A 26,816-nucleotide genomic window follows, 5' to 3' on the forward strand; every position below is an offset into this window, starting at 1 on the left:
TGTGGGGGGAGGGGGGGGAGGGATGGGTCTCAGCCTGCTTCATGTATGGTCTCCCTGAGTTTGGGCGGGGCCTAAACTTAGTGGCTCATTTAGACTCACTCCCAGCTCTCGACACCTGTCCCCCAGTTTCCTCAGCTTATCAGAATTACCTCCCTCCGCCGCTTGGAACAACAGGCGCTGGAGAGCAGAGAGACAGGGAGAGGGGATGAGAGGAGAGACAGGAAGAGAGAGACAGGGAGAGGGGATGAGAGACAGGAAGAGAGAGACAGGAAGAGAGAGGGGATGAGAGGAGAGACAGGAAGAGAGAGACAGGGAGAGGGGATGAGAGGAGAGACAGGAAGAGAGAGACAGGGAGAGGGGATGAGAGGAGAGACAGGAAGAGAGAGACAGGGAGAGGGGATGAGAGGAGAGACAGGAAGAGAGAGACGGAGAGGGGATGAGAGGAGAGACAGGAAGAGAGTGACAGGGAGAGGGGATGAGAGGAGAGACAGGAAGAGAGAGACAGGGAGAGGGGATGAGAGACAGGAAGAGAGAGACAGGAAGGGAGAGGGGATGAGAGACAGGAAGAGAGAGACAGGAAGAGAGAGGGGATGAGAGGAGAGACAGGAAGAGAGAGACGGGGAGAGGGGATGAGAGGAGAGACAGGAAGAGAGAGACAGGGAGAGGGGATGAGAGGAGAGACAGGAAGAGAGAGACAGGGAGAGGGGATGAGAGGAGAGACAGGAAGAGAGAGACAGGGAGAGGGGATGAGAGGAGAGACAGGAAGAGAGAGACAGGGAGAGGGGATGAGGAGAGACAGGAAGAGAGAGACAGGGAGAGGGGATGAGGGGAGAGACAGGAAGAGAGAGACAGGGAGAGGGGATGAGAGGAGAGACAGGAAGAGAGACAGGGAGAGGGGATGAGAGGAGAGACAGGAAGAGAGAGACAGGAAGAGGGGATGAGAGACAGGAAGAGAGAGACAGGGAGAGGGGATGAGGAGAGACAGGAAGAGAGTGACAGGGAGAGGGGATGAGAGGAGAGACAGGAAGAGAGAGACAGGGAGAGGGGATGAGAGGAGAGACAGGAAGAGAGAGACAGGGAGAGGGGATGAGAGGAGAGACAGGAAGAGAGAGACAGGGAGAGGGGATGAGAGGAGAGACAGGAAGAGAGAGACAGGGAGAGGGGATGAGAGGAGAGACAGGAAGAGAGAGACAGGGAGAGGGGATGAGAGGAGAGACAGGAAGAGAGAGACAGGGAGAGGGGATGAGGGGAGAGACAGGAAGAGAGGGAAGAGGCGAGACAGGAAGATAGGGAATGAGAGGAGAGATGGAGAGAGACAAGAGAATGATAGAGAGACACGGAAGAAGAGGAGGAGCAGGTGAATCACGTTCTAAAACAGGAGTCAAAACCATGAGCAACAATATGAGCAGATCAAAAACAGACAAACCTGAAACAAAAAGGAGAGCGGCTGAATTTGAAGTCAGGTGCAGTTTGTGTAACACCTGGATGACTGCCTGAATATGCGTGTGTTTGTGTGTGCGTGTGTGTGTTGAGAGATTTACATCTTTCCACAGGGCAGCACACAGCGGTAGATGGCGGAGGACCTGCCGATACAGGAGACGCACCTGCAGTAAATACATGAGCAGAAGAAAAGGAAGGAAGGACGGATGGAAGGAAGGAAAGTAATAATGTGAAAAGAAAGAAACAAATAAACCATAGAAACCAAAGAATTCAACAAAGAATGAAAGAAGGAGAAAAAGGTAAAGTTGTAGAAAGAGATGGAGAAGGGAAAGAAGCCGTAGCAGGGGGGAGCAGCGGGTCAGTTGGGTCAACCCAGAGACGTCCCTGTAGTCCCGGCCGTTACCAATAGGGAATACCCTTCATCATGGAGCCCGGTCAGGACGAGGAAGACCATGACGACGATGAGGATTTGACAGTTGAGCAAGAGGCGTTCTGGAAAGCGTTGAACACCGTCCAGGGTGGACCAAGAACAATATGCACATTCAACTGAGAGACAAGTGTGGGATCAAGGTCAAGGGCTGGTTATGGTCCCACGATCCCCCAAATCAGGGGGGTCACGGACCCCTAAGGGCTGGTTATGGTCCCACGTTCCCCCATCGCAGGGGGGTCACGGACCCTTTAGGTCCTTGCGGACCCTCCTTGCGTGCACCCCAAGGGCCTGACGTGCGCCTTTCAAAAATGTTAACCTTCCGTTGAGGCAACGCAGCAGCGAGGGCTGTGATTGGTCCGCTCAGTAAAACCAGACGCAGAACCATAAAGGTTCAGGACTGCGTTGAAGCGTCTGCGTGGTCGCGTTGCGTAACGCAGAGCCATAATCAGCCCTTTATTCGGTTTAACCGGAGGCCACGTGTCGGGTCACAGCCTTCGACAGTGCAGTGCTTCAACATCCCTTCTAGCTCCACCTGTCTCCACCCCCCTCCCCGGTGCTGTTGGACTTACCTCCGCTCGCTCCTTCAGCTCCCACTCCACAGCGATGGCTCTGCCAGGGGACACAGAGCAAGCATGCGGTCAGCGTCCATTCAACATTACAACGGGATACTGGGAGGAATGCTCCTATACTGTTTTTGAAACTGGCAAACAGAAGAATTTCAGCCGCATCAGATTGTCTGTCCGAAACTTGATACGGTTAGGGTTAGGTAACCCTAACCCTAACTTGATACGATTAGGGTTACCCTAACCCTAACCGTATCAAGTTAGGGTTACCTAACCCTAACTTGATACGGTTAGGGTTAGGTAACCCTAACCCTAGCTTGATACGATTAGGGTTACCCTAACTTGATACGGTTAGGGTTAGGTAACCCTAACCCTAGCTTGATACGATTAGGGTTACCCTAACCCTAACCGTATCAAGTTAGGGTTACCTAACCCTAACTTGATACGGTTAGGGTTAGGTAACCCTAACCCCAGCTTGATACGATTAGGGTTACCCTAACCCTAACTTGATACGGTTAGGGTTAGGTAACCCTAACCCTAGGGTTAACTTGATACGGTTACGAGACAGACCGAGATTGAGGGAGGACATGGTTCCTACAGCTTAATGGAAGTTAAATTTAAGACTTTTTAAGACTTTTTTAATGCCACTTGAAAGGAAATTTGAGGCCATCGACACAATAAACACTAGTGGAAAAATGTATTTGAACATATTGCCACTATCAGTAGGCTTTTTGGACAGAAACAAAAATGACCTCTTGCGCACCTGAATGACGTGCATCTGGGTCACGGCCGCAAAACAAATGTTTTGTTGGTTCCACTCTCGTGATTGCGCAACATTACTGCTATTAATTTATATTAGGGCTGTAACGATACACCAACTCACGATTCTGTTTGTATCACGATTTTTGACCCACGGTTTGATACATCCCACGATTTTTTTAAATTTAAAAAGCATTTTATTTCAACAACACTTGTATAACAATTAACTTAATGTCACATTTAATAACAAATAAGTTGGAACACTGAACAGATTTGAACAGAAAGAATACTATTAAGTAAAGCTAGATTAATAAATAAATAACCAAAGATTGTAGTTGGAGCAAAAACCCTCAACTAGTTTGGAGGTTTAGTCAAATATCCTATTGGCGCTTATTATTAGGCTATGCAGCTTAAATAATGACATAATCAGGCCGTATAGAATGCAAAATGTTTAATAGCCTAACTTTCAATAGATGGGAAAACATGAACATCTAACATGAACGTCGCAATAACGAGGCATAGTGTTACTTACGAGTAGCGTATGTGTGTGCGCGAGAATGGTAGTGTGCGTATGTGTGTGTGTGAGTGACGTCAGCGAGTGAGTGGACGAGCGAGGAGAGCGAGCGGTAGCGTGTGTGTCTAGTGAAGAAACTAACGAGTCCGGTAGAATAAAGTACCCATCCTGTCAATAATCGGTGGCCGCTTCATTCCGACCTATAAGCAGACAAACTGCCAGTCAAATCACACAAAACAATAGAGACAGGATCACACAGGCAACTTTTTTCGCACTTGGCCCACTCTGGATAAATGTCGTTCATATCGCATATGAGGACTTCGACGGCTGTGGAGAAATGCAATCCTCCGTAGCCACGGAGAGCTGTCATCACAGAGAGGGCATCTCGTCGCAGACTTACGGCATCGATAAGAGGGGGCGCTGTCAGCAGACTATTATTTAGACAAATTATTAGCAAATTTCAATCGGAAAATTTGACCGGAGAGTTAGAAAGGGCTTATCGCGCTTCTGCCTCCTCACACCACGAGACAGGTTCGTGGCTTTGAGTGTTGCGAATTTGGTTTCGATACGCGTATCGTTACAGCCCTAATTTATATATACATAGAAAATGTTAACTATTCCTTTTTAGATTTGAGACTAATTACAATCATAAAATCCTACTTACCATGCGTAAACATTTTTAGACTTTTGAAAGATGGATTTAAGACTTTTTAATGCTATTTAAGGCCTTATTTTTCGATTTATGAATTAAGACTTTTTAAATTTGGATCCGTGGGAACCCTGGAGAAACATGTAAAAAAGAAAAAAAAAGTCCAACTTACATTTTCCAGATGGCCAAACACTTTGGATGGCTGGTGGTCAGCAGGCGGGCCTGGAACTTGAGGTGTTCCATGCCTCCATCCCGCCACTCCTGGTACAATAACCTGGAGCGGGAGCACAACCACAGCTGGACAACAAGGCCCGACTCTGGGCAGAGCCGGCGGAGAACCCGCGGGGCGGACTGCGCTCCAACATGGGTCAACAACTGGTCATGTTCCGGGGGGCCGCCCGGCAATCAATGTATGATGTAGCAGGTCAGCAAGCTCTCTTGACCGTGAAGACACACACACACACGCACACACCCCCACCCCCCCACACACACACACACGTAATTTCCCCTCTCCAAAGTAACCACGGTTGTGCTCTCAACCAGCATGACGGCGGTTCTAGGACGAACCTGAGGCCCAGCTCAGCGTTGTTGGGCATGGCATAGCGGAGTTTCTCCAGGACCATTGCGTGCTGGGATGGGAGCAAACAGCTCAGGTAATGGTTCACCACCTGGACGTCCACGAGAAAACCAACAGACAATGGAAGGTGCTCTAGTATTTCACCAGTCACTTGGAAACTGGGTGGTGGGAAGACACTTAAAGCCTTCAATATCTTTTATCGTCAGATGTTCAGAAAATATATATCAATATTAGGGCTGTAACGATATGCGTATCGAAACCGAAATCGCGACACTCAAAGCCACGAACCTGTCTCGTGGTGTGAGGAGGCAGAAGCGCGATACGCCCTTTCTAACTCTCCGGTCAAATTTTCCGATTGAAATTTGCTAATAATTTGTCTAAATAATAGTCTGCTGACAGCGCCCCCTCTTATCGATGCCGTAAGTATGCGGCGAGATGCCCTCTCTGTGATGACAGCTCTCCGTGGCTACGGAGGATTGCATTTCTCCACAGCCGTCGAAGTCCTCATATGCGATATGAACGACATTTATCCAGAGTGGGCCAAGTGCGAAAAAGTCTCTATCGTTTTGTGTGATTTGACTGGCAGTTTGTCTGCTTATAGGTCGGAATGAAGCGGCCACCGATTATTGACAGGATGGGTACTTTATTCTACCGGACTCGTTCGCTTCTTCACTAGACACACGCGCTACCGCTCGCTCTCCTCGCTCGTCCACTCTCTCGCTGACGTCACTCAAACTAACATTCTCGCACGCACACATATGCTACTCGTAACACTATGCCTCGTTATTGCGACGTTCATGTTAGAAGTTCATGTTTTTCCCCATCTATTGAAAGTTAGGCTATTAAACATGTTGCATTCTATACGGCCTGATAATGTAATTAGTTAAGCTACATAGCCTAATAAGAAGCGCTAATCAGGATATTTGACTAAACCAACCAAACAGTTGAGGGTTTTTGCCTACCAGCAAAAAGCATCCTCCAACTGCAATCTTTGGTTATTTCTTTATTAATTTAGCTATACTTTAATAGTATTCTTTCTGTTCAAATTTGTTCAGTGTTCCAAATTATTTGTTAATCGGTATATAAGTGTTGTTTAAATAAAATGCTTTTTAAATTTAAAAAAATCGTGGGATGTATCGAACCGTGGGTCAAAAATCGTGATACAAACCGAATCGTGAGTTTGTGTATCGTTACAGCCCTAATAAATATACTAGAAAGAAATGAGAGGGTGATAACATTAGTGTGGCCTGCTTAGCACTTATCACTCTCATCAAATCATAACCCAACGATCCTTTGAGTCAAGAGGTTGACCAGGTCAGCTGGCGCTGGTACTGCCGTGTCCCCGCGTGGAGGGGACCCCAATATAAAGGCTACAGATGGGGGGGGGGGGGGGGGGACTTGCCTTGTTGTGGAAGCGGTAGCAGCTCCAGTACTGGGCGGGGCTGAAGGGGACCTCCAGCCGGGACGGCACGGTGCCCAGGCAGCGATGCACCAGCTCCCACAGCCCCCTGGAGCGCCCCCTAGGGGCCTGGGCCCCGCCCGGCCGGCAGCTGCTGAACAGCAGGTAGCTGCAAGGAGTCACAGCAGGGAGTCAGACTGGGAGTCGGACTGGGAGTCGGACTGGGAGTCGGACTGGGAGTGGGGAGGGGGACTGGGAGTGGGGAGGGGGACTTACTCCATCCAGAGCTTATGAAGAAGGTCCAGAGGCATGGCCGACCCCAGCGCCCGCTCAAAGGCGCTGGCCGTCTCCTCCGTGGAGCCCTGGAGCCAGTTCCACCGGCTGGAGGGGCAGAAAGCACGCGTTACAACATACCCAGGAATCATAGATCCCCTCCAACGTTACAACATACCCAGGGATCATAGATCCCCTCTAACGTTACAACATACCCAGGGATCATAGATCCCCCCCCAACGTTACAACATACCCAGGGATCATAGATCCCCTCCAACGTTACAACATACCCAGGGATCATAGATCCCCTCTAACATTACAACATGACCAGGGATCATAGATCCCCTCTAACGTTACAACGTAACCAGGGATCATAGATCCCCTCCAACGTTACAACATACCCAGGGATCATAGATCCCCTCCAACGTTGCAACATACCCAGGGATCATAGATCCCCTCTAACGTTACAACATAACCAGGGATCATAGATCCCCTCTAACGTTACAACATACCCAGGGATCATAGATCCCCTCTAACGTTACAACATACCCAGGGATCATAGATCCCCTCCAACGTTACAACATGACCAGGGATCATAGATCCCCTCCAACGTTACAACATACCCAGGGATCATAGATCCCCTCCAACGTTACAACATACCCAGGGATCATAGATCCCCTCCAACGTTACAACATACCCAGGGATCATAGATCCCCTCTAACGTTACAACATAACCAGGGAACATAGATCCCCTCTAACGTTACAACATACCCAGGGATCATAGATCCCCTCTAACGTTACAACATAACCAGGGATCATAGATCCCCTCCAACGTTACAACATACCCAGGGATCATAGATCCCCTCTAACGTTACAACATACCCAGGGATCATAGATCCCCTCTAACGTTACAACATACCCAGGGATCATAGATCCCCTCTAACGTTACAACATACCCAGGGATCATAGATCCCCTCTAACGTTACAACATACCCAGGGAACATATATCCCCTCCAACGTTACAACATGACCAGGGATCATAGATCCCCACTAACGTTACAACATACCCAGGGATCATAGATCCCCTCCAACGTTACAACATACCCAGGGATCATAGATCCCTTCTAACGTTACAACATACCCAGGGATCATAGATCCCCTCTAACGTTACAACATGACCAGGGATCATAGATCCCCTCTAACGTTACAACATAACCAGGGATCACACATACAGATTTCTTGAGGCCGATACCGATTTTCTTGAGCCGATATTTTAAGCCAATCCCTCAATTTACATCATACAAATGACAATGATGAAAACAAGTCTCAATTAAAAAAAAAAAGGAACATTTATTGAACTGTCTGTAAATCATGCCGTAAAAGAATGCCGATTCCGATACGTACGTGGAAAACATAAATATCGTCTGATAATATCGGCCGGCCTGTACATCGGTCGATGACTACACATAACGGGATGTTGGTAGGTTGTCATGGAGATAGGGAGGAGAGAGAGAAGAATATGGAGGAAATATAGGAAGGCTTGAAAAGAGACAACAAGGGACCGAGAACAAGACGGAAAAGAAAGAGGGATAGACGAGATACCCACCAGTGGATCAGGTGAAGGTAGGGCATCTGTGGCAGGAGCTTCTCCTCCAGGTGCTTCTTGATGATCGACCCCTTCAATATAACTGAAGTCGGGAGGCCAAGGATGTGTCTGGAAAAACAATTCCAAAACGGTCAATACGTATTCAGCGTATTGACCGCACGCATCCACCCCGCCGATTATGCCCCCTCTCCTTTCATTTGGTTAGGGTTAAGATAGGGGTTAGGGTTAGGATAGGGGTCTCACCGCAGGATGTCCAGGGGGTCCAACTGGTTCTGCTCGTCCTCACAGAGGGAGAGGAAGAAGGCCCCGAACAGGGGAGGGATGGCGCTGGGCTTGTCCTACCCAGACAGAAACACACGGTTTAGGGTTAGGGTAAGTGTAACCCTATTAGTAGTAGTAGTAGTAGTAGTAGTAGTAGTCTAACCCTAACAGTGTAAGGCCCCTTCCACACCGGAGAAAATCAAGCTTTTCCCCTCCGTTCTCCGCGGTTTGTGAGCTCTAGAAACGCTGTAGTACATATTCAAGGCCACTGTGTTGCGCTGATTCTCCAAAAAAAAAAGAAGGAGAAAGCAGTTGTTAAACCTTTTAGATTGAGTAGAAAATACTTCTTAATGTCATTTAGTAATAACATTGACCAAGGAGCTGTATTTAAAGCTACAAAAATAATACAAATCGAACGAAAAAAAAGGCCAGTCGCCCAGTTGGTGGGGGGTGATGACGTCTGCGCTTGCGTACCACACGTCAACACGAATCCGAACACGAAAGCGAATAGGGCCGTTTTCATCTGGACATGGTTTCAAAAAAAGTCAGTTTTCGGCCAGCGAAGCGCCGGATTTGTCTGGGCGGTGGGCCCAAAGGCACAAGACGGATGCGTTTTAGCAAAAAAATATTTCCTTGTGGAAGGGGCCCAAGAATAGTCTGCATTCAAGTTGCTACAAAAACACCTAAACAATAACGGCCGCTGGTTACTTCCGGTGGGACGTGAACCTATGAACGGCATGGTTGCCGGGGGTTACCGGCAGTCGAGGCGAGACTCACCTGGGCCATGAGGAAGCGGCAGGTGTGGTAGAAGATCTGCGCGTTGTTGGGACACTCGGCCAGCGCGTGCAGCCAGACGGTGACCGCCTGCTCGCCGTTGCCCTGGCGTTGGTGGAGGTCTGCCAGGGCATCCCGCAGCTCGCACGCCACGGGACACGCCTCCAGCAGGGGCTCGCACAGCTGCACTGCCTCCTCCAGCCTGGGGCAGGACACACAGATCAGACCCAGAACACCCTAACCCTAACCCTGGGGCAGGACACACAGATCAGTCCCAGAACACCCTAACCCTAACCCTAACCCTGGGGCAGGACACACAGATCAGTCCCAGAACACCCTAACCCTAACCCTAACCCTGGGGTAGGACACACAGATCAGACCCAGAACACCCTAACCCTAACCCTGGGGCAGGACACACAGATCAGTCCCAGAACACCCTAACCCTAACCCTAACCCTGGGGCAGGACACACAGATCAGTCCCAGAACACCCTAACCCTAACCCAGGGGCAGGACACACAGATCAGTCCCAGAACACCCTAACCCTAACCCTGGGGCAGGACACACAGATCAGACCCAGAACACCCTAACCCTAACCCTGGGGCAGGACACACAGATCAGTCCCAGAACACCCTAACCCTAACCCTAACCCTGGGGCAGGACACACAGATCAGTCCCAGAACACCCTAACCCTAACCCTGGGGCAGGACACACAGATCAGTCCCAGAACACCCTAACCCTGGGGCAGGACACACAGATCAGACCCAGAACACCCTAACCCTAACCCTGGGGCAGGACACACAGATCAGACCCAGAACACCCTAACCCTAACCCTGGGGCAGGACACACAGATCAGACCCAGAACACCCTAACCCTAACCCTGGGGCAGGACACACAGATCAGTCCCAGAACACCCAACGCTGACATCATAAAAGATATAGGTTGATGACATGATAACTAGTAGGGCTGGACGATTTGGGGAAATAATCTAATTGCGATTATTTCGACCAATATTGCGATTCAGTATGCAATTCTTTTTTTTTTTTTAAGTTCCTTATGTTCTGTATTAATTACTAAACAAGCAATAAATCATTCTATAGTATGACCAACACAACATTGGAAGCTTTGGAAGTGTTGAGATGAATTGACATTCTAAAATCTTTATTTAACTAATCTTTATAGTAACAAATGAAAATCTAAATATGAAGATTATTGATCTCCAGACAGTACAAGTAGGAAATCCATTTTTTTCTTTTTTATCACAGCCTTTGCGATTTTCATATTGCGCTTTATTACATCGCGATGTCGGTTTGAAACGATTAATCGTTCAGCCCTAATAAATATCATTCTGAATACGTTATTTTATTTGGTAACTTATTTAGATATTGGACGTGACTATATTTAGATCTGAGCCAAAGAAGGCGATAACATCGCTGGCTTGGAAGCCCAGCAAGGGTTAGGGTTACCCTGGTAACCCTAACCAGCAAGGCAGCCAAGGAAGACTGACCTTCCAAGGAAGCGGTTGAGGCAGAGGAGGTTGGTGTGCAGAGGAAGGCAGGCCATCACCCTCTCTGCAGCCGGCAGCTTCTCATCCGTGCACTGAAGGATGGCATCTGGTCAGGGAGAGAAACAACGTTCCCTGAATGGACAATTCCAGTATTTAGCACATTGAGCCCCCTTTCGGTTTTGTCGAGGTTGAAATGGAGTGGTTGACACCGAAATTGTGGCTACAGGTCCTGTCTCGGGTATTTGGCTCATTCAGAATCACCCCTGCCTGCTTCAGACATTCTATTTCAGAAATGTGCAACTCACGAGTGGTAAGCGGTGTTCGTTGATGTTCCAAATCAAGTATCGTAGCAAAATAGTTAGTCGTGTTTTATTTCGCATTTTGTAAAACCGGAATTGTCCTCACTTAAAATGGGCTGTAGGTGAGATACAAGAGCCATTATTTCAGTGGAATTGCCCGGGAATGAGCCAATTCATATTTAACACTGTTCACGGCTAATTTCTTCCCAATCAGGCGATCTCTTCACTGATTGGTTCATAGAATCCATCTCAGTCCATCCAGGTGTTTGAAGTGCGACACTTCTTGACGCCGGAGAGAGGGAGGGAACAAAGAGGTTTGGTTGTGAAGAAGAATGTACTGATTCAGTCAGTTAATATGGTTTCACCCTCATCCTGTACTCAACCCCCTTCCTGCCAGACCTCTGGCTCTAACCCCTCAATGTTGTGAATACCTGAATCGGGGGTTGGGATTAGCATTAAATTGACCTTCTTTCATGCATCATTCAAAAAATGACGATCCTACCCAGAACAATTGGTCTGTGTTTGCCAATCTAACCCAGGTATCACATCAAACCTGTTGATCAACTTAGAGAGGGAGTATGTAGTTGGTGATTGGCTTCTTCAAAACAACGGTAACCCGATAGGCCACAGGAGTTGCACCTTTTGGTATCGTATAACCTGGATCAGGTGATGAATGGAAGGCCTTGGAATCGACGCCCTTGTTCTGAATGAGCCTACAGCGAGCCAGCCAGGAGACAAAATGTTCCACACCAACTCCAAGTCAAAAGTCTCGGCCCCATGACCAACCCAGCCCCGGTACGTCTGAGCCGGCTACCTTGGAACAGAGCCACCAGGGTCTGGGGCGGCGTGCTGATGTCCTGGGCAGACCTCCAGGGCAGCTGGAAGGGCTCCCTGCTGACCAGCCGGCCAGGGCCCGAGGCGGCCGGGTCGTACAGGCAGGACGGCAGGCAGTCGAACTCCGTCAGGTGGATGTAGGAGAGCCAGAGCAGCGTGCGGTCGCTGGCCGTCAGGTGCTCCGCGATGCACCTCTCGCTGGCCGACTTCAAGGAATTCTGGTAGGAAAATAAACAAGAACCTGATTTCATTGATTTGTTTGATTTGACTGCATTTGGAGGAGACGGGTTTATACTTGGAGCATGGTACCATTCTCTGCTCTTTTTAACAGTGGTCCGAGCCCAACTGGACCACTAGAGTCAGGCGCAAAAAGGGCACTATATAATCACAGAAAGACTTGGTATGTCTGACATTTGCCAAGCAAGCGAAAGCAATAAGCGAGGACAGAGCAAACATTTTCGACGGGGCGAAGGGGCTTTCGAACACGGTAAAGAAAGTTTTGAATTGGTTAGTTGCAAAGCGTTCAGAGTTCCGATCAAATCCAAGACTTGTACTGAACCATCTGAACTTGGGACTTAAGTGTCATTCAGTAGCAGAACATGACTAAGATATGACCCATCTTCTCTTCAGGAACAGGGCTTACTGTTTAACCACCGTGGTGAAGGCCAACAGGCTAAACGTCGGCACAGGACCGTAATGGGTTGGTGATGCTATCCAGTAGGCCACTAACAGCAGGAGAGTCTGGTCAGGTCAGTCACCTGTAGGATGGCCAGGGCGCCCCCGATGCGGCCGGTGAAGATGTTCAGGTCCACCCGGTAGAGCAGCGTCTCCAGCAGCTGGAAGGACAGCTTCTCTGTGACGCCGTCCGACGTCGCCCTGGCAACGAGGAAGCGCAGAAGCCGGTCGCACACGTAGTCCTTGCCCTCGAACGAGCTCTCCAGGTTCAGATACTGGAGGGAGAGAGGGGAGATTAGGACCAACCCACCGACTACACACAACAAGCAGTTCACCAAACTACTCCTGGAGTGTCGTATAACTCTGACTATTGCACTTAACTTGATGTGATGATTGGGTTTGATTCAGGCTATTGTGTACAATAAGACTTAATGTACTTTATCACTTATATCATATCCTTGTAATATACGTAATTATTGGTCATTAGGGGCACTCACTCTCCACCAGACTTGGGGGTCGGGGGCGTTCTCCACAGCCATCTCGCACATCTCCTGGACCTCCTTCCAGCTGCCGCGTCTGGAGAACAGGGACAGGTAGTGGCACCAGATCTCAGCGTTGCTGCTGTTGTCCTCCAGGGCACGGGACAGCGTGTTGAGAGCGGCCTCCAGGCTCTCTGACGCAGGGCTGGAGGGAACATACGGGGGGGGGGGGGCAGTGTGAATAGGGGATGAACACACAACCTTAACCCTAACCCTAACAGAACTCCTCCCACCCATCCCTCCTAGCCAGCCTAGCTGCCTAGATCTTGTCAGTCAGTTTAAGTGGATGCTATACTTTAAATACTGAAAGGCTTCTGCATGCTTACTCAGAGTGGCTCAATGTACACATTCTGACTTTAAGGACTGTTTTAAATAGCCATGCGAGCAACATACCATGACAACTTTACATGAAGGAGTCCACAGCCGCTCTTATGAGCTCTAGATGAGCGGTTGGCCTGCGGTTTGGTTTGTCCCAACACTGATTGAGATTGGTGGGTCATTGTAGTACGGGGCCATCTAACCCACAGGCAAGGGTTTAATATTGATCTACCAACAACTCACCCAGCCACTGGACAGAGCAGGCAAGCGCTTTTTGGAAGGGGTCTCTAAGCATTGCTTATCCGAGCCTGTTTCGCTCAAGTCGGGCGTTAAAGCATGTTCCACACCATATTTACATTTAGCAGACGCTCTTATCCAAAGCGACTTACAATAAGTACATTTGTCATAGGAAGTGAAACAATACATCGCTGTCATTACAGTAAAGATGTACATAGAACCAAGTGCCAGTGCTAACAATCGCTAGCATAACCCATTCCCTGTGTTAACTTACAGCCATGATAGAACCAGGTGCCAGTGCTAACAATCGCTAGCCTAACCCATTCCCTGTGTACAGCAGTGATAGAACCAGGTGCCAGTGCTAACAATCGCTAGCCTAACCCATTCCCTGTGTACAGCAGTGATAGAACCAGGTGCCAGTGCTAACAGTCGCTAGGCTAACCCACTCCCCGTGTACAGCAGTGATAGAACCAGGTGCCAGTGCTAACAGTCGCTAGGCTCACCCACTCCCCGTGTACAGCAGTGATAGCAGCTACTGCAGATGCTACACAATTAAGTACCATGAATAAGTGCAATGTCGATTAAGTGCGTACATTAAGTGTGTATACTAAGTGCCATATTAGGTCTTGTTCTGTGCTTAATATAACAGGTGCCAATGGATGGCGCTGGGTGGCCAAGGTTTGGAGCAGAGCTGGTAGTTATATCGCAATGCAGCCAGTGTTAATGCTCCCGTTATGAATTCATAGTAGTCAAAGTGTCTGACCCGCTCCGCATTTAGATGGTGACGCTATGAAGGGCTCAACGGGTTCGACATGCTCCTGCTAGTGTAGGTAATGTACGCTGAGGTCGGTGGCTGATTTATAGTGATAGATTACACTGGAGGATCTAACAACTGCTTGCCTGCATCTTCTCCACTGACCAGCGATCAGTCTGTTCTCTGTTCTAACCCCTCTAACGTTCTAACCCCTGACCAGCGATCAGCAGATTACTGTACTGGTTGGGTGCATAATAAAGTATCACTGCTGTCCGACCGCAGTTAAACCGTCCCGACCCAAACTGTGGGTGCCATCCCGTCTGAAGGTTGTTTTCGACGGGAACACCCCTATATCCATACGGCCCACGTTGTGGAGCAGACTCACGTGTCGTTCTGGCTGAGGTATCTGAAGGCCAGCTTGATCCAGAGCTGGGCGTCGCGGGGGCTCTCCGCCACGCTGCTCTCCAGGTTGGCGATGTCGTCCGTCTCGCTGATGAAGTAGCGCCTGTCCTCCGGCGCCACACACACGTCCAGGGACGCCAGTCTGCTCTTGGTCCGCTCGACTGGGGGGAATAGGGTTAGGGTTAGCATAGCTCTAGCTCTCAGGGTTAGGGTTAGCATAGCTCTAGCTCTCAGGGTTAGGGTTAGCATAGCTCTAGCTCTCAGGGTTAGGATAGCTCTAGCTCTCAGGGTTAGGGTTAGCATAGCTCTAGCTCTCAGGGTTAGGGTTAGCATAGCTCTAACTCTCAGGGTTAGGGTTAGCATAGCTCTAGCTCTCAGGGTTAGGGTTAGCATAGCTCTAGCTCTCAGGGTTAGGGTTAGCATAGCTCTAGCTCTCAGGGTTAGCATAGCTCTAGCTCTCAGGGTTAGGGTTAGCATAGCACTAGCTCTCAGGGTTAGGGTTAGCATAGCTCTAGCTCTCAGGGTTAGGGTTAGCATAGCTCTAGCTCTCAGGGTTAGGGTTAGCATAGCTCTAGCTCTCAGGGAGGGACAGGCAACTTATTTTCATTATTAAATGGTTTCTCTCCCGTATCCCATTTAGTAAGTTTAGCAGAGTCGCTATAATCCTAAGCGATTTACAGTGAACTCCGATACAGGTTATTAAAGCTAGGGCAGGCAATTTGTTTGCCTGCCCTAGCTTCATATTTGGTGAATTATATTTACAACCCGACAGCAATCAATAATCAAAGAAATGTCTCTGGACAAATCTTGTATCCAGAATCCAGTATTTGATTGCTACCTCTACCGACCTAGCTTCCGACCTAGCTTCCGACCTAGCTTCCTACCTAGCTTCCTACCTAGCTTCCTACCCAATTAGCTTCTCCTGTATTGGATTGCTACCTCTACCTACCTAGCTTCCTACCTAGCTCTTGTTGCAGAGCGGTAAGGTTCGGTGCTCACCGTGTTTCCCTGCAGCTGGAGCGTCTCCCGGGCTCTCCTCGTCACTGTCCTCAGAAGGAGCAGAGCTCCTCTGTGCGGCCTGCTTGGGCCTCCACCTCCTTACGTCCTTACAGGTGGTGAATGGAGGGACTAAGAGAAAGAGACAGGAGGAGAGGGATCTAACTATTTCTGTTCACATAAAACATTCAGCCTCTAAAATGTGGTGTGCCTCAGTGCCTCAATTCTATTGTCAATGGAATTCTATTCACTACTATATTCAACTAGAAAATATATTTCCTGCAGAAAATGCGGTGAGTGCTGTAGTACAAAGTGAAGTTGAAAATATTTTTTAATAAAGCCACATAGATTAAGACAAAGAAACGTTAAATGGCTTAAATCAAGTGAAGGGATTTGAACAAAAGTCTAAATGGAGTAAACATTGTAAGCATGCAAACCATTTAAGAAAATGAAAATGGTTGTAAACAAAAAAAGTGACAGCTGGATGACAACCGCAAAGCATTGCTAAAAATGTCAAATTAATTGAACTGAAGGATCTGAAAGGTCAAATGCATTGCCCTGCGCTGGGGGGGGTGGTGTGTGTGTGTGTGTGCGTGTGTGTGTGTCACAGCTGAACGTCCTCACGCTCCAGCGTCAATCAATGAGACCAACTGAAACCAAGCCGGTATGAAACTAAAACTGTGATTCTGAAGAAAGTGTAAATGATATCGAATAATTCTAATAATGCACTTATTTAGCACTATTTCAAAGTTTAGACAAGGCCAAAATATATGAAATAGCTCTTTAATAAACATGAAAGGAAGCATGTGTTCGATGCAAATCCGTCACCAACAATAGCGATTGTGGGATTACTATCGAGTAGAGCTTGGCCTTACATGCAATTTCATCAAAACATGGCACAATGTTCAAATTTCCTATTTCGTAAGTGGTCTGAAACTTTTAGGCTGCACTCAATTTCAGCTGTAACCGAGACCGGCTGAGTGAATCCAAATGCAACTGGTGTCCACGAAGCAAAACTACGTTAACTTATAATCGGTTTTTACTTTTTCATGTCATCAAAATAACACTGTAGAAATAAAGATCAGTTGGTAAAAATCAGGATTCTGCAACAGTGGTCTCTGTTGGTTCTAATTAAGTAAGGTGAAGATACGCACCACAAATCTACTTTCCTCAGAATTTTCAAGTTTCCGTCCGGACACTAATGACTATTCGCAGCTTGGATTACTGTATTGGGGCCTCGTGTGTGGGGAGATGACCCACCGTGGCGCTGGCTCTCGTTGACCTTGCTGACCAGGAGCACAGCTTTCTGGTCGATGCCCATGCGGTCCTTGGTAGGGGCGCCAAACAGCTTCTTGATGTACTTTTCTAGAAAATAAAAACGATCAACGAGTCATTGTGAAGATACCTTTTGTTTAGGTACATGTAATGTAGTGAATATATACTATATCTTTTTTAAGGTACAGGTTTCAGGTGGCAAGTGTTTCATAGCTACTTTAAATATCTTCCTAAATAATTCCTTAAAGTGAACAGTTTAAGATGTTTTCCGTATTATGGGATTAAAGGGTTATGGAAGGCCCATGCTGTGGAACAAATTTGAGGAGCTTTGGCAAACCTGTAGAAACTCTGACGTCATCGTCTGAGCTGCTCTCTGAACAGCCGATCAGAGGCAGGTTGTAGGACAGGATATCCTGAAACAGCTGGTTTCCGCTCAGCATACAGTTTCTCATGTGTTGCCTGGACGGGGAAAAACATTACAAAAGGTGTTCAAAATATGATAGAAATAGGTTTTTATAAATAACTTGTTTTGCATTCATAAGCAGCCGACCATTGGCAGTCGTCGTCGTTGCAGGTGCCGGTGAGGTCGAAGCGACAGAAGCTGGTTTTGGCCTCCACAGTGTTGCTGTACGTTACCGAGCTCAGAGACAACTTCTCCTTGGTCCTGTAATACGGGCTGAACCTGAGAGATCAACACAATGAATATCTTTAGTATTTACTGGTATTGAAATACAACTCTGAAACCTTGACTCATTGCTGAGCCGTCATCAGGAAACAACAATGAACCAGGAAGACTACTGAACCTGTAGGCCTTGAACGCCAGGAGAGGGCTGTGATATGGTGCAAATGGTACTGGCTTCAGTTCTGGCAACGCTGCTGTGCTTGTCACCGTCTCCAAGTCCACAACGATAACCTGCACAGCAACATACCGTCACCCAACAGGAAGTACGGTGCAAGAGATAAACATTGCTGTTAGGAATTGACCAGAGACAAGGTTACAAAATAGTTTCCCAAACAGTATGAACCCCTATTACTATCTCTAAAAGGTATCATCCGTCTATAACGTCTTGTAAGGGCCTTTAAAGGGGACATATTATACCACCAGGTGTGTGTGTGTGCGTGTGTGTGTGCGATTAGACATTAAAAGCCATTTTGAAAATGTGCAGCTTCAGACATCACAGGTGGGCGTGTCCACCTAGATGTGTGCTGTGATAGATCAGTCTAGCCAGTAGACTTTAGCAAACATTGCTCATCTATCCGTCACAGATCTAGGTGGACACGCCCACCTGTGATGTCAGAAGCTGCACATTTTCAAAAAGGCTCTTAACGGCTAAGCACACTCACACCTGGTGGTATAATGTCCCCTTTTAAAAGGTGACGCTGGAGGGTTTAGACTTTACCTTTCCAGCGGGCGGGCTCTCGGTGTCCTCCCAGGCCTTCCGCAGCTCTCTCTGCAGGAGCTCTCCCAGCTCCACCTGCAGCTCGTACTGGGCCTTCAGGGCCTCGGCGTCCAGGCCCTGGAACACCGGCGTGGGCCCAGTGGAGCCTGCGGCCGCCGGCTGGGAGCTGGGCGTGGCCGTGTTGGTGGGCGTGGCATTAGCCATGGCGGCGGGCTTGTTCGGGGCGGCGGGCGTGGAACCCCCCGGCTGCTCCAGCTTGGGTTTGGTGAAGGTGCCCTGCTGGCGTAGGGAGAGGCGGCGGGCCCCTCGACCGGTGGCGGGGGCCGGCTCCCCCTCGCCGTCGTCGGGCGGCTCCTCGTTGCCCAGGGTCAGCTTGTCCTGGGAGAGGTCGAGCAGGGAGGGCTGGGGAAGGGCGAAGGGGCTGGAGGGCGGGGCCTGCGGCGCAGGGGGGGGCGGGGCCGGGGCCGGGGGCTGGGGTTGTGGCAGAGGCTGCGGTAGCGACGGCGGTAGAGGCTGGGTCTGGGGCTGTGGGGGCGTGGGGGCCCTCGGGGCTTCTGCCAGGCTGGCCCGGTTGTGTAGGGCCTGGGTCTCCTTCAGCTTCTGGATCTTCTGGGCGTACTCCGACTCCAGCTGCTGCAGCCGCTGCTTCTGGGCGATGAGCTCGGCGAAGTGGCGGCCGGCGTGCGGGGCGGCGTCCAGACGGGACAGCTTCCCCGACTGAGGAGCACCAAGGACAGAACAAGGTTTACTACAAAGTCAAACCACATCCTGTGATCACACACGTAGTCCATCTCCAAACCAGTGCAGACATCGTATCACCACCCTGTAACGATTGTACCACACCTGGGTGAGGTTTACCTTTGAGTGGTTGGGTTCCAGTCTCCTCTTGATCCCTCTCCCGGCGGCCAGCTGGGCTTGGGACAACTCTTTCTCCAGTTTCCCCGCCTGGTCCTTCTTTACGGCCACGCGGTGTTCCACACGCTGCACCTAGAGGTCGGAAGGGTTGTGTGTTAAGTGACTGCGACAACCCCACGGTGAAGACGGTAGCCCAGCAGAGAGGTAATGCAGAGCATTGCTGATAGGTACGGGGAAAAGCTACAGCATGCCGGTATATCGGGATCTCGTGCAGTATCAAAAGATGACGGAGGAATGTATTGCAGTGCATGAAGCTATAGTGTGGAACTGCTAAGGGACATGGGACAGAGAGCGTTATCCATGCACCAAACCAAGGTTGGACTCTTGGCTGCGCTCCAGGCCAGGCGTCAGGGCCTTGAGATTCTTCCCCCACCTGTTCCTGGAGCTTCTTGAGCAGAGTGAGGTTGGCGCTGACAACCTTCTCCGAGGCGAGCAGCTGTTCCCTCAGCTTGGCCACTTTGCCCTCGGCAGCGCCCAGAGACTCGCGTTTCTTCAGCTCCTGTTGGAGCAGCTGTCTCAAGATTGCTTCGTCCTTCTGCATGATGGCTCTGGGAGGAACGACACAATCATGCTTGTTTTTTTGGAGAACTGGAGAAATGGAGATTTTTGGTTTGGTAAAAAAAAGAAAATATATATTTTCTCCACTGAACACGGATAGGGAGAAATACCATTTTGCCACAGGAATAACCTCGTTCTTGCTGCAAAATTGATTCAGCATAAATGTTCCATTTATTGTGAAGATTTAATACTCGCAGAAATCAGGAGTAAATTCCAATGTCCCAAGAAGCTTAGCAGATCCCCCCCATTCTGCAGAGACGCTGGCACTCAGCATTCTGCACCCCCCCCACCCCCCACCCCCCCGGGCACTGAGCCGAGGGCGCGGGCCGTACCGGTGTTTGGTGAGCCTCTTCTCTGTGGCCGAGAGGTGAAGCTCGGCCGAGGCCCTGGAGAACGTGTCCATCTCCGTGTCAGAGGCTGCCGGCGACGCAGAGCCCATGGGGCTGTGACTCGGGTCCTTGAGCAGCCGCTGCTTCTCGCGGCTGGAGACCCCCCCCATCACACACACAGGTCAGCTTCATACACCAACACTCATACTCTAACAGGGGGTTATCTTTTGGTCCAGGTCAACGGTGTAAAAAGTAGCCACATAAATACAACTTTAAATATAAATTCTATGAATTCATTTTTTCCCCCGGAGTGCCTACTGCAGCACTAGATGAGAACACCATACCTTGCAATCTCCTCCCTCAGCTTGCGGTACTCTGTCTTCTTTGCCTCTGGCAGGGCCTCAGGGGTCTTCAGTGGGTTGTTCTCCTTCTCCGAGACCGCCGCTTTCGGCTTCGCCGCCTAGAAGATGACAGAGGACGTCCACAAATCACTGACTGGAGCTCGACTTCGAATGGGGCGGGCGGGCACTTCCCATTCTAACCCTCAACCGTTAAAGCAGACATATTATACCACCAGTATGAGTGTGATTAGCCATTAGAAGCTCTTTTTACTATCCGTCATACATCTAGGTGGACACACCCACTTGCGGTATCAGAAGAGGCAGATTTTCGGCTTGTAAACGGCTTGTAATGGCTCATCACACTCACACTGGTGGTATAATATGTCAACTTTAAACACCACATAGGTATAAATTGATGATGGACTACACTACCCACCTCAACAGTCCGCCTGGCCTCCTTGATCATCAGGTCCAGGCACCCAAAGGAGGACATCGTAGAGCTGGAGGCTTCCGGCTCAGATTCGCTGTCGTCGGAGTCGTGGAGCTGCACCACCACCGGCCGGTGTCTGGGGAGCTGGAGAGGGGTCAGGGACACAGCGGTGAGCAGACACAACGGACGCAAATGGCTCAAGGAACACAGGGCTTTGACTCCTGCCAAGTATTGCCCTTTCTGTTGCCCAGGGTTTTTATTCTGGGCACCCCTTCTGAATGTATAACATAATTAAATATTAAAAATAACAAGGGAGGCAACTTATTTTAGTTGTCGATTAATCAAATAATTTTCTGATTCCTTGATCTGAAAAATGTAGTCTTTCAAATGTCATGAATAATAGCAAGTTTACACAAATGCGAGTCTAAAGTGATGTCTTAAATGGGATGGCTTTATCTGACGCATTACTTTTATAATAACCCATGAAGCAAATATTGGAAATAAACTGCAACAATAAGCAGCAAGCATTATTACTTGTACTTGATTAATGACTTGCAATATCAATAGATATCTAAATGTATTTGGTTAATTTATTTGGTTTTCATTTGCCATAATTCTACCAGTGTCGTACCACGAGAGGGGGCCTGGGGACGTGGTGGCCTCTGCTGAACTTGGGTGCCCGCGCCTGGGGCACGGCGTTCAGGTTGACCATGCTCAGGTTGCCCCTGGGTGGTAGCTGGACTCCAACAGGGGCCGGGGCTTTAGGAGAAGGAGGCTCGCTGTCTGGGCTCTCCTCCTGTAGAGTGAGCGATAGAGAGAGAGAGAAATAGTACAGACACAGAAACATAAGACATTTGGAGGTGTGACCTAGGGTTAAAAAAACAAGGAAAAAAAGGCGTCTTGGTTCTAATGGCTATGCAGCGTCTTTGATCAAGGCACCTATGACTAAAGCTGGTAAGAGAGTTCCGTCCTAGCAGAGTTCCGGGTGTGAGGGTGAAAGGAACACAGACAGAGACAGAGAGAGCGTCATACCCCAGGCCCAGGGACCCTCTTGTTGGCCATGGACATCAAACATGTCTCCCGGAGCAGCATCTCCTCCTCTTCCTCCTCATCCGCAAACGGAGGTTTGGGAGGCAGGGACTCATCCGGAGGGGGAGGTGGGGGGGGAACACCGGGAAGCATGTGGGGGAGGAACTGCTGCACCAAGTTCTACATAGAGGCGGAGAGATGAGGAACATGAGGAGGACCTCACACCAGTAGCATCACACCGGGTTCACACGCCACCTTGTGGTGGGGAGACCTCAGTCCATTTCATTTGACGTATAATAATCAAATGGTACAGTAGTTCCATGAACAGGCCTTAATGGAAAGAAACATTATCACACTCCTTTTGGACACTGAAGTCCCCGACAAAAGCAGACTGAACCATTATGAGCATTGGGATCATACCATTCCGAAGTGGGTGGAGTCTGCAGGGTAGCAGGGCAAGTAAGACATGGATGGGAGGTACTCCGTGGACAGGGGGTGGTGCGCTGGCGAAGAGGCTGTCGAGAGACAAGTACCAAACATTGTACGACTTGAATGCATCCGGTCACCACGTCACAATCGACCCACACACTTGGGACTTCAAAATAACTCACCTGGTGATCCAGTCTCACTGTCTGTGTCCATGGCCACCTCGTCATAGTTGTCGTACTGGTAGAGGTTACCCGAGGCATCCAGGCCCTGCTTACTCATCGACTTCCTGTGTTCCCTGTCTTTCGACTGAAGAAACAAAAAGGCAGAGCCCATCTTAGCCGGGGTCGCATGCCATTCAACATGCTTTACTACAACGGCATACAGAGGCCGTCGTTTTAGCGGCCCTTCGTACCGTTTGCACGATCGACTGATATATCGGCCGGCCGATATTTGCTTCTTTTTTTTACGTGTGTCGTCATCGGACGATAATTTTCGCTGATTTATTTGTTTATATTCTTCCAGGCATGATTTACAGACAGTTCAATATATGTTCCTTTTTCCAATTGAGACTTGTAACATTTGCTATCATCATTGAGTAATTTTTATGATGTCAATTGCGGGAGCAAAAGCAGTATCGGCTCCAAGAAAATCGGCAGAAGAAAATTGGTATTGCCGTATCGACCATCGGCTACGGCTGATGAAAATAAATTGGTATCGGCCCTGAAAAATCGATACGGGTCGATCCCTAGTACATGGCGGCCAGCCATTGGGGAGGGGGGCGCCACCAGGCGTCTTACCTTGCTGCGGGCCTGGGCCTTGCCTCCGACCAGCTTCATGAAGCGGTTGTACTGCTCGTCCTGGTTGGACAGGTCGCGGATCTTGCGGATCTCCTCCTCCCGCTTGCTGCGCTCCTCGTCCTCCAGCCTCCGCTTCTCCTCCTCGCTCTGCTGCTGCAGCTTCCACGTGCGCAGCTGCTGCTTGCGGGCCGCCTGCTTGGCCGACGAACCTGGGAGGGAGGTGCGGTGGTCAGCTGTGTCGTGTGCGGTCACACCCAATGTCGGAAATCAACAAAATGGGGAAGTTCGATAGATGGAAAGTCTGACTTTGACAGAATCCGTTCAAATTAATAGGCAGAATTAATACAATTCTATATAATCTATTCCGACATATTACTCATACAATACACTTCTTTTCTATGACAGAAACAGCATGTGGTTGTTTTTTTACAGAGGCGAGGAGAGCTCAGGACCCACCTGGGCTGATCATCTTCTTGGCCAGGGGAGCCTTTCCTGGGGTTCGGCTCCTCTCCGCGGCCAACTTGGAGACGGGCTTGGCTCGCTCTCTCTCTAAGGGACTGGCTCGGCCCCGGTCCATGAGCCTGGCAGCAGGAGGCCTGAGCCCGGGCTTGGCAGCAGGCCTGCCAGGGGTCCTGACTGCAGGCCTGGCGGCAGCGGTCCTTGCTGCAGACCGGGCCCTCTCCCGGGCCCTCTCCAGGGGCATGACCCTGGTCCTGGCCCTCTCCGCGGCCGCTGCGGTGGAGGCAGACCTGGTCGTGACTCTGGGCCTTCCAAGGGTGGCATTCCCTGGGATCATACCTAAATTCTTGTCCTGCAAGTGGAAATGACCCCAAATGACGTTATTATCATTATGGTTCCTGGGAATATGAAATTACTATTGTACTCCCCATCATCATCGCTACCTGGGAAGCCTTGGTGATGCGCTCCTTGCTCTCCTTCATGACCTGCTGCTCTTTCTGTTGCCATTTCTTACTCGCCGACTGCAACGCCAGGAGCCTGAGCTGCATTTCAGACAGCTCCTCCTCCTCCACTCTCCTGGGAAGACCGGTCTAAAGGACACAACAGGCACAGGTCCTTGGTTACGATCAGACGAGTCGACTTTATTACATATTCATTAACATGACCATGAAAATTCTTTGATTTTTAACATCATATGTCGCCAAACTAGAGCACATTATGTTTGGGGACATGATTATTTATATTTGCATGCGTAAGCTGGATGTATATGCATATTATATGGTAAAGTAATGACACTTGTGTACCTTTTCAGGGGAAGTCACCGAGTCTTCACTGGACGTTGACAACTCTCGGCTGAAGTTTGGATTTTTTTCCAGGTCTCCGTGCTCCTCTTCCTCTGCACAGCCGAAACATTCATCCAGCACAATCAGGTCTTCTCCAGGAAGCATTGCTTCTGCATGATTGGGGCCTTCTCCATTTCCTGTGAGGACAAAACAAATTCAATGACCTGATCCTGCTATTTCACAATAAGATTTATCTAGAGCCCAATTAGTCGTCGGCCCGTTAAGGTCAACATGTTTAGATAAACAGCCACTTTGATCCACAGACAACAAGACACCCGTGTGGTGAGATGGTAACAAACCTCTGAGACAAGCAGGGACTTGAACCACGTCACCCTCCGGGCCGTCCGCCTGCTGAGCTTGCCCCTGTTCCACCTCCTGTCCAACACCGTTCTCCTCTTCTAGTTTCTTCTTCAATGCGTCCAATTCGAGCGGAGTGAGCAGCTTTTGGCGCAAGGGCTTAAGATTGAAAGCCTGGAATACTTTCTTCTCAGTCCTCTGTGGGTCGGCCGCCTCCTCGATGGCACTGTGACTCTGAATACTGGCGGGTTCTGCTTCGGTTCTTTGCACTGTAACATTGGCAAGAATCTCTGGCGGCGGCTGGTCTCTGGAGGGGGAGTCTCTGGGCTCTAGGGCCTTGGATTCCTGCTTCCGGATGCATTCTAGCTCCAGCTGGATCTGTTTGTACTTTGATAGCAGGTCCTCAAAGCTCTCGTCCATCACGTTTTCAGATTTCGCAACACTGTGCCCTGGTTTTCTCACCTGAATCGGCCAGGGCTGCTTTTCTGTGTCAACAAAGTCGTCAAGGAACATGAATACTCTTGAGTTTGTATTTATATAATGTACATATCTTAGTTTAAGGGTCGGGAACCTTTAGTAAAGGAAGAGCCTGTTTCACATTTCTTAATACTTTTGTTAAAACGTTGGTCTAACGTTTTTAAAGTTGGATGAAGTAAAAATAGGTTACATATAAATAAAACAATGATCGGGAAACAAAAACATTGACTCTGTCTGGAACCCTGCTCGTGGGAGGACCACCAGACGTACTTTCGACCTAGTAGCTAACCAACCATTGGTGGGACCACTAGACTTACTTTCACCCTAGTAGCTAACCAACTATTATTCATTATGCCCTTTATAGATTATCTCAAGTAGTAAGACAAGGCACTTTAAGTTCAAAATGCAGAGTCCCCTTCAAACATACGTTATGAATAGGATACGTTTTCTAGGAGGAGATTCGTTCTTGTTGAGTTGGAGCTCTCCAGGTCCATAACGTTCAGATGGCGGTCTCAGATTGGCCGCACCGCGACCTGCCCCACCGCCTTCGCCCCAGATTGGTCTGCTCCAGTCGTCGCGTCCTCCAGGCGGAACAGCCCTGTGCCTATACCTCCCCAAGGCGTTGTGACTTCGTTCCCAGAAGCCTGATCGTTGGTTCAAGTCCATGTGCGGTGGACCAAGCCCCGGCGGGGGAGGTCGATCAGGCCCACTAGGCCCACATTGCTGTCGGTGGCTCGGGGGGAAGGGTCCGAGCAAATGAGGTCCGAAGTCGAATGGCATTAAATGTCGAAAATCTGGCGGTGGGTGTGCCATTAGAGGCAACAAATTATGTGTATGATGGTGGTTTAGCCTCCTAGAAGAATCAACGCTTGGCCTACCGCCGCAAAGCTCGACAGGCAAATTTTCCTCGGTGTCATCATCACAGATCTCTCCGTCTTCTAGTTCCCCTTCTTCCCGCGGAGAACGATTGCTTGTAGCCATTTTCTAACGAAATAAGACTGTTCCTAGATATGTCGTGTCATCGGCGAGCCTGTTCGTTATTATGATATGGGGCTTATCTGTATCAAATGAACACAAATCTAGTCATCTATACAACTCGGTGACGGAACGCTAGCTTGCTTTAGCTACCCCCTCGTTCTCTCTTTGGTCTTACCTCGTTCTAGCATCGCGATAGTTGCCCAATACTGAAAGTAAGGGCGCGTCACAGTAGACGTTGCGCAAGTCGAAATCCACACACATTCTTTCTAAAGACATCGAGTTGTTTTTTAAAATGTATATTATTTCAATATATACGTCACCTTTTTGAGAAATGAATATAATACCTAAAACAAACTGCTATAGCGAAAATATAATCTATTTATATACTATATATGTTTGTTATTATTGTATATAAAATATGTAATGAAAATAACAAACATTTATTAGGAAGGTTAA

General features: G+C 49.1%; 1 protein-coding gene across 1 annotated transcript; it reads right to left on the reverse strand.

The window, feature by feature from the left end:
* Positions 1 to 26,672, reverse strand: LOC130389753 (zinc finger C3H1 domain-containing protein-like). Its single transcript, XM_056599685.1, has 36 exons — positions 25,826 to 26,672; positions 24,908 to 25,390; positions 24,570 to 24,745; positions 24,210 to 24,356; positions 23,764 to 24,118; positions 23,308 to 23,516; positions 22,693 to 22,816; positions 22,502 to 22,596; positions 22,085 to 22,261; positions 21,684 to 21,848; positions 21,059 to 21,196; positions 20,626 to 20,741; positions 20,285 to 20,434; positions 19,768 to 19,942; positions 19,338 to 19,466; positions 18,480 to 19,196; positions 17,883 to 17,992; positions 17,630 to 17,761; positions 17,417 to 17,538; positions 17,065 to 17,169; positions 15,808 to 15,936; positions 14,792 to 14,969; positions 13,056 to 13,242; positions 12,642 to 12,833; positions 11,864 to 12,101; positions 10,751 to 10,856; positions 9,249 to 9,447; positions 8,454 to 8,548; positions 8,211 to 8,318; positions 6,608 to 6,712; positions 6,335 to 6,500; positions 4,923 to 5,023; positions 4,528 to 4,629; positions 2,440 to 2,479; positions 1,542 to 1,604; positions 1 to 177 (listed from the first exon to the last, which is right to left on the reverse strand). Exons 1-36 carry the CDS (start codon positions 26,361 to 26,363, stop codon positions 40 to 42), a joined length of 6,510 nt encoding a protein of 2,169 aa, XP_056455660.1. The 5' UTR covers positions 26,364 to 26,672; the 3' UTR covers positions 1 to 39.
* Positions 26,673 to 26,816: the final 144 nt, after the last annotated feature.

The sequence above is a fragment of the Gadus chalcogrammus genome, chromosome 9 (genome assembly GCF_026213295.1).
Source record: "Gadus chalcogrammus isolate NIFS_2021 chromosome 9, NIFS_Gcha_1.0, whole genome shotgun sequence".
In the NCBI taxonomy this organism is placed as follows: Eukaryota; Metazoa; Chordata; class Actinopteri; order Gadiformes; family Gadidae; genus Gadus; species Gadus chalcogrammus.

Bases quoted from the DNA above. Each gene is read 5' to 3' on its own strand.
- LOC130389753 (XM_056599685.1), bottom strand. From the start codon at position 26,363: ATGGCTACAAGCAATCGTTCTCCGCGGGAAGAAGGGGAACTAGAAGAC. The intron at 23,517-23,763 runs GTGGGTCCTGAG...CCTCCCTCCCAG, and splicing joins CAAGAAGATGATCAGCCCAG to GTTCGTCGGCCAAGCAGGCG. The intron at 22,262-22,501 runs GTATGATCCCAA...GCCTCTATGTAG, and splicing joins ACTCCACCCACTTCGGAATG to AACTTGGTGCAGCAGTTCCT.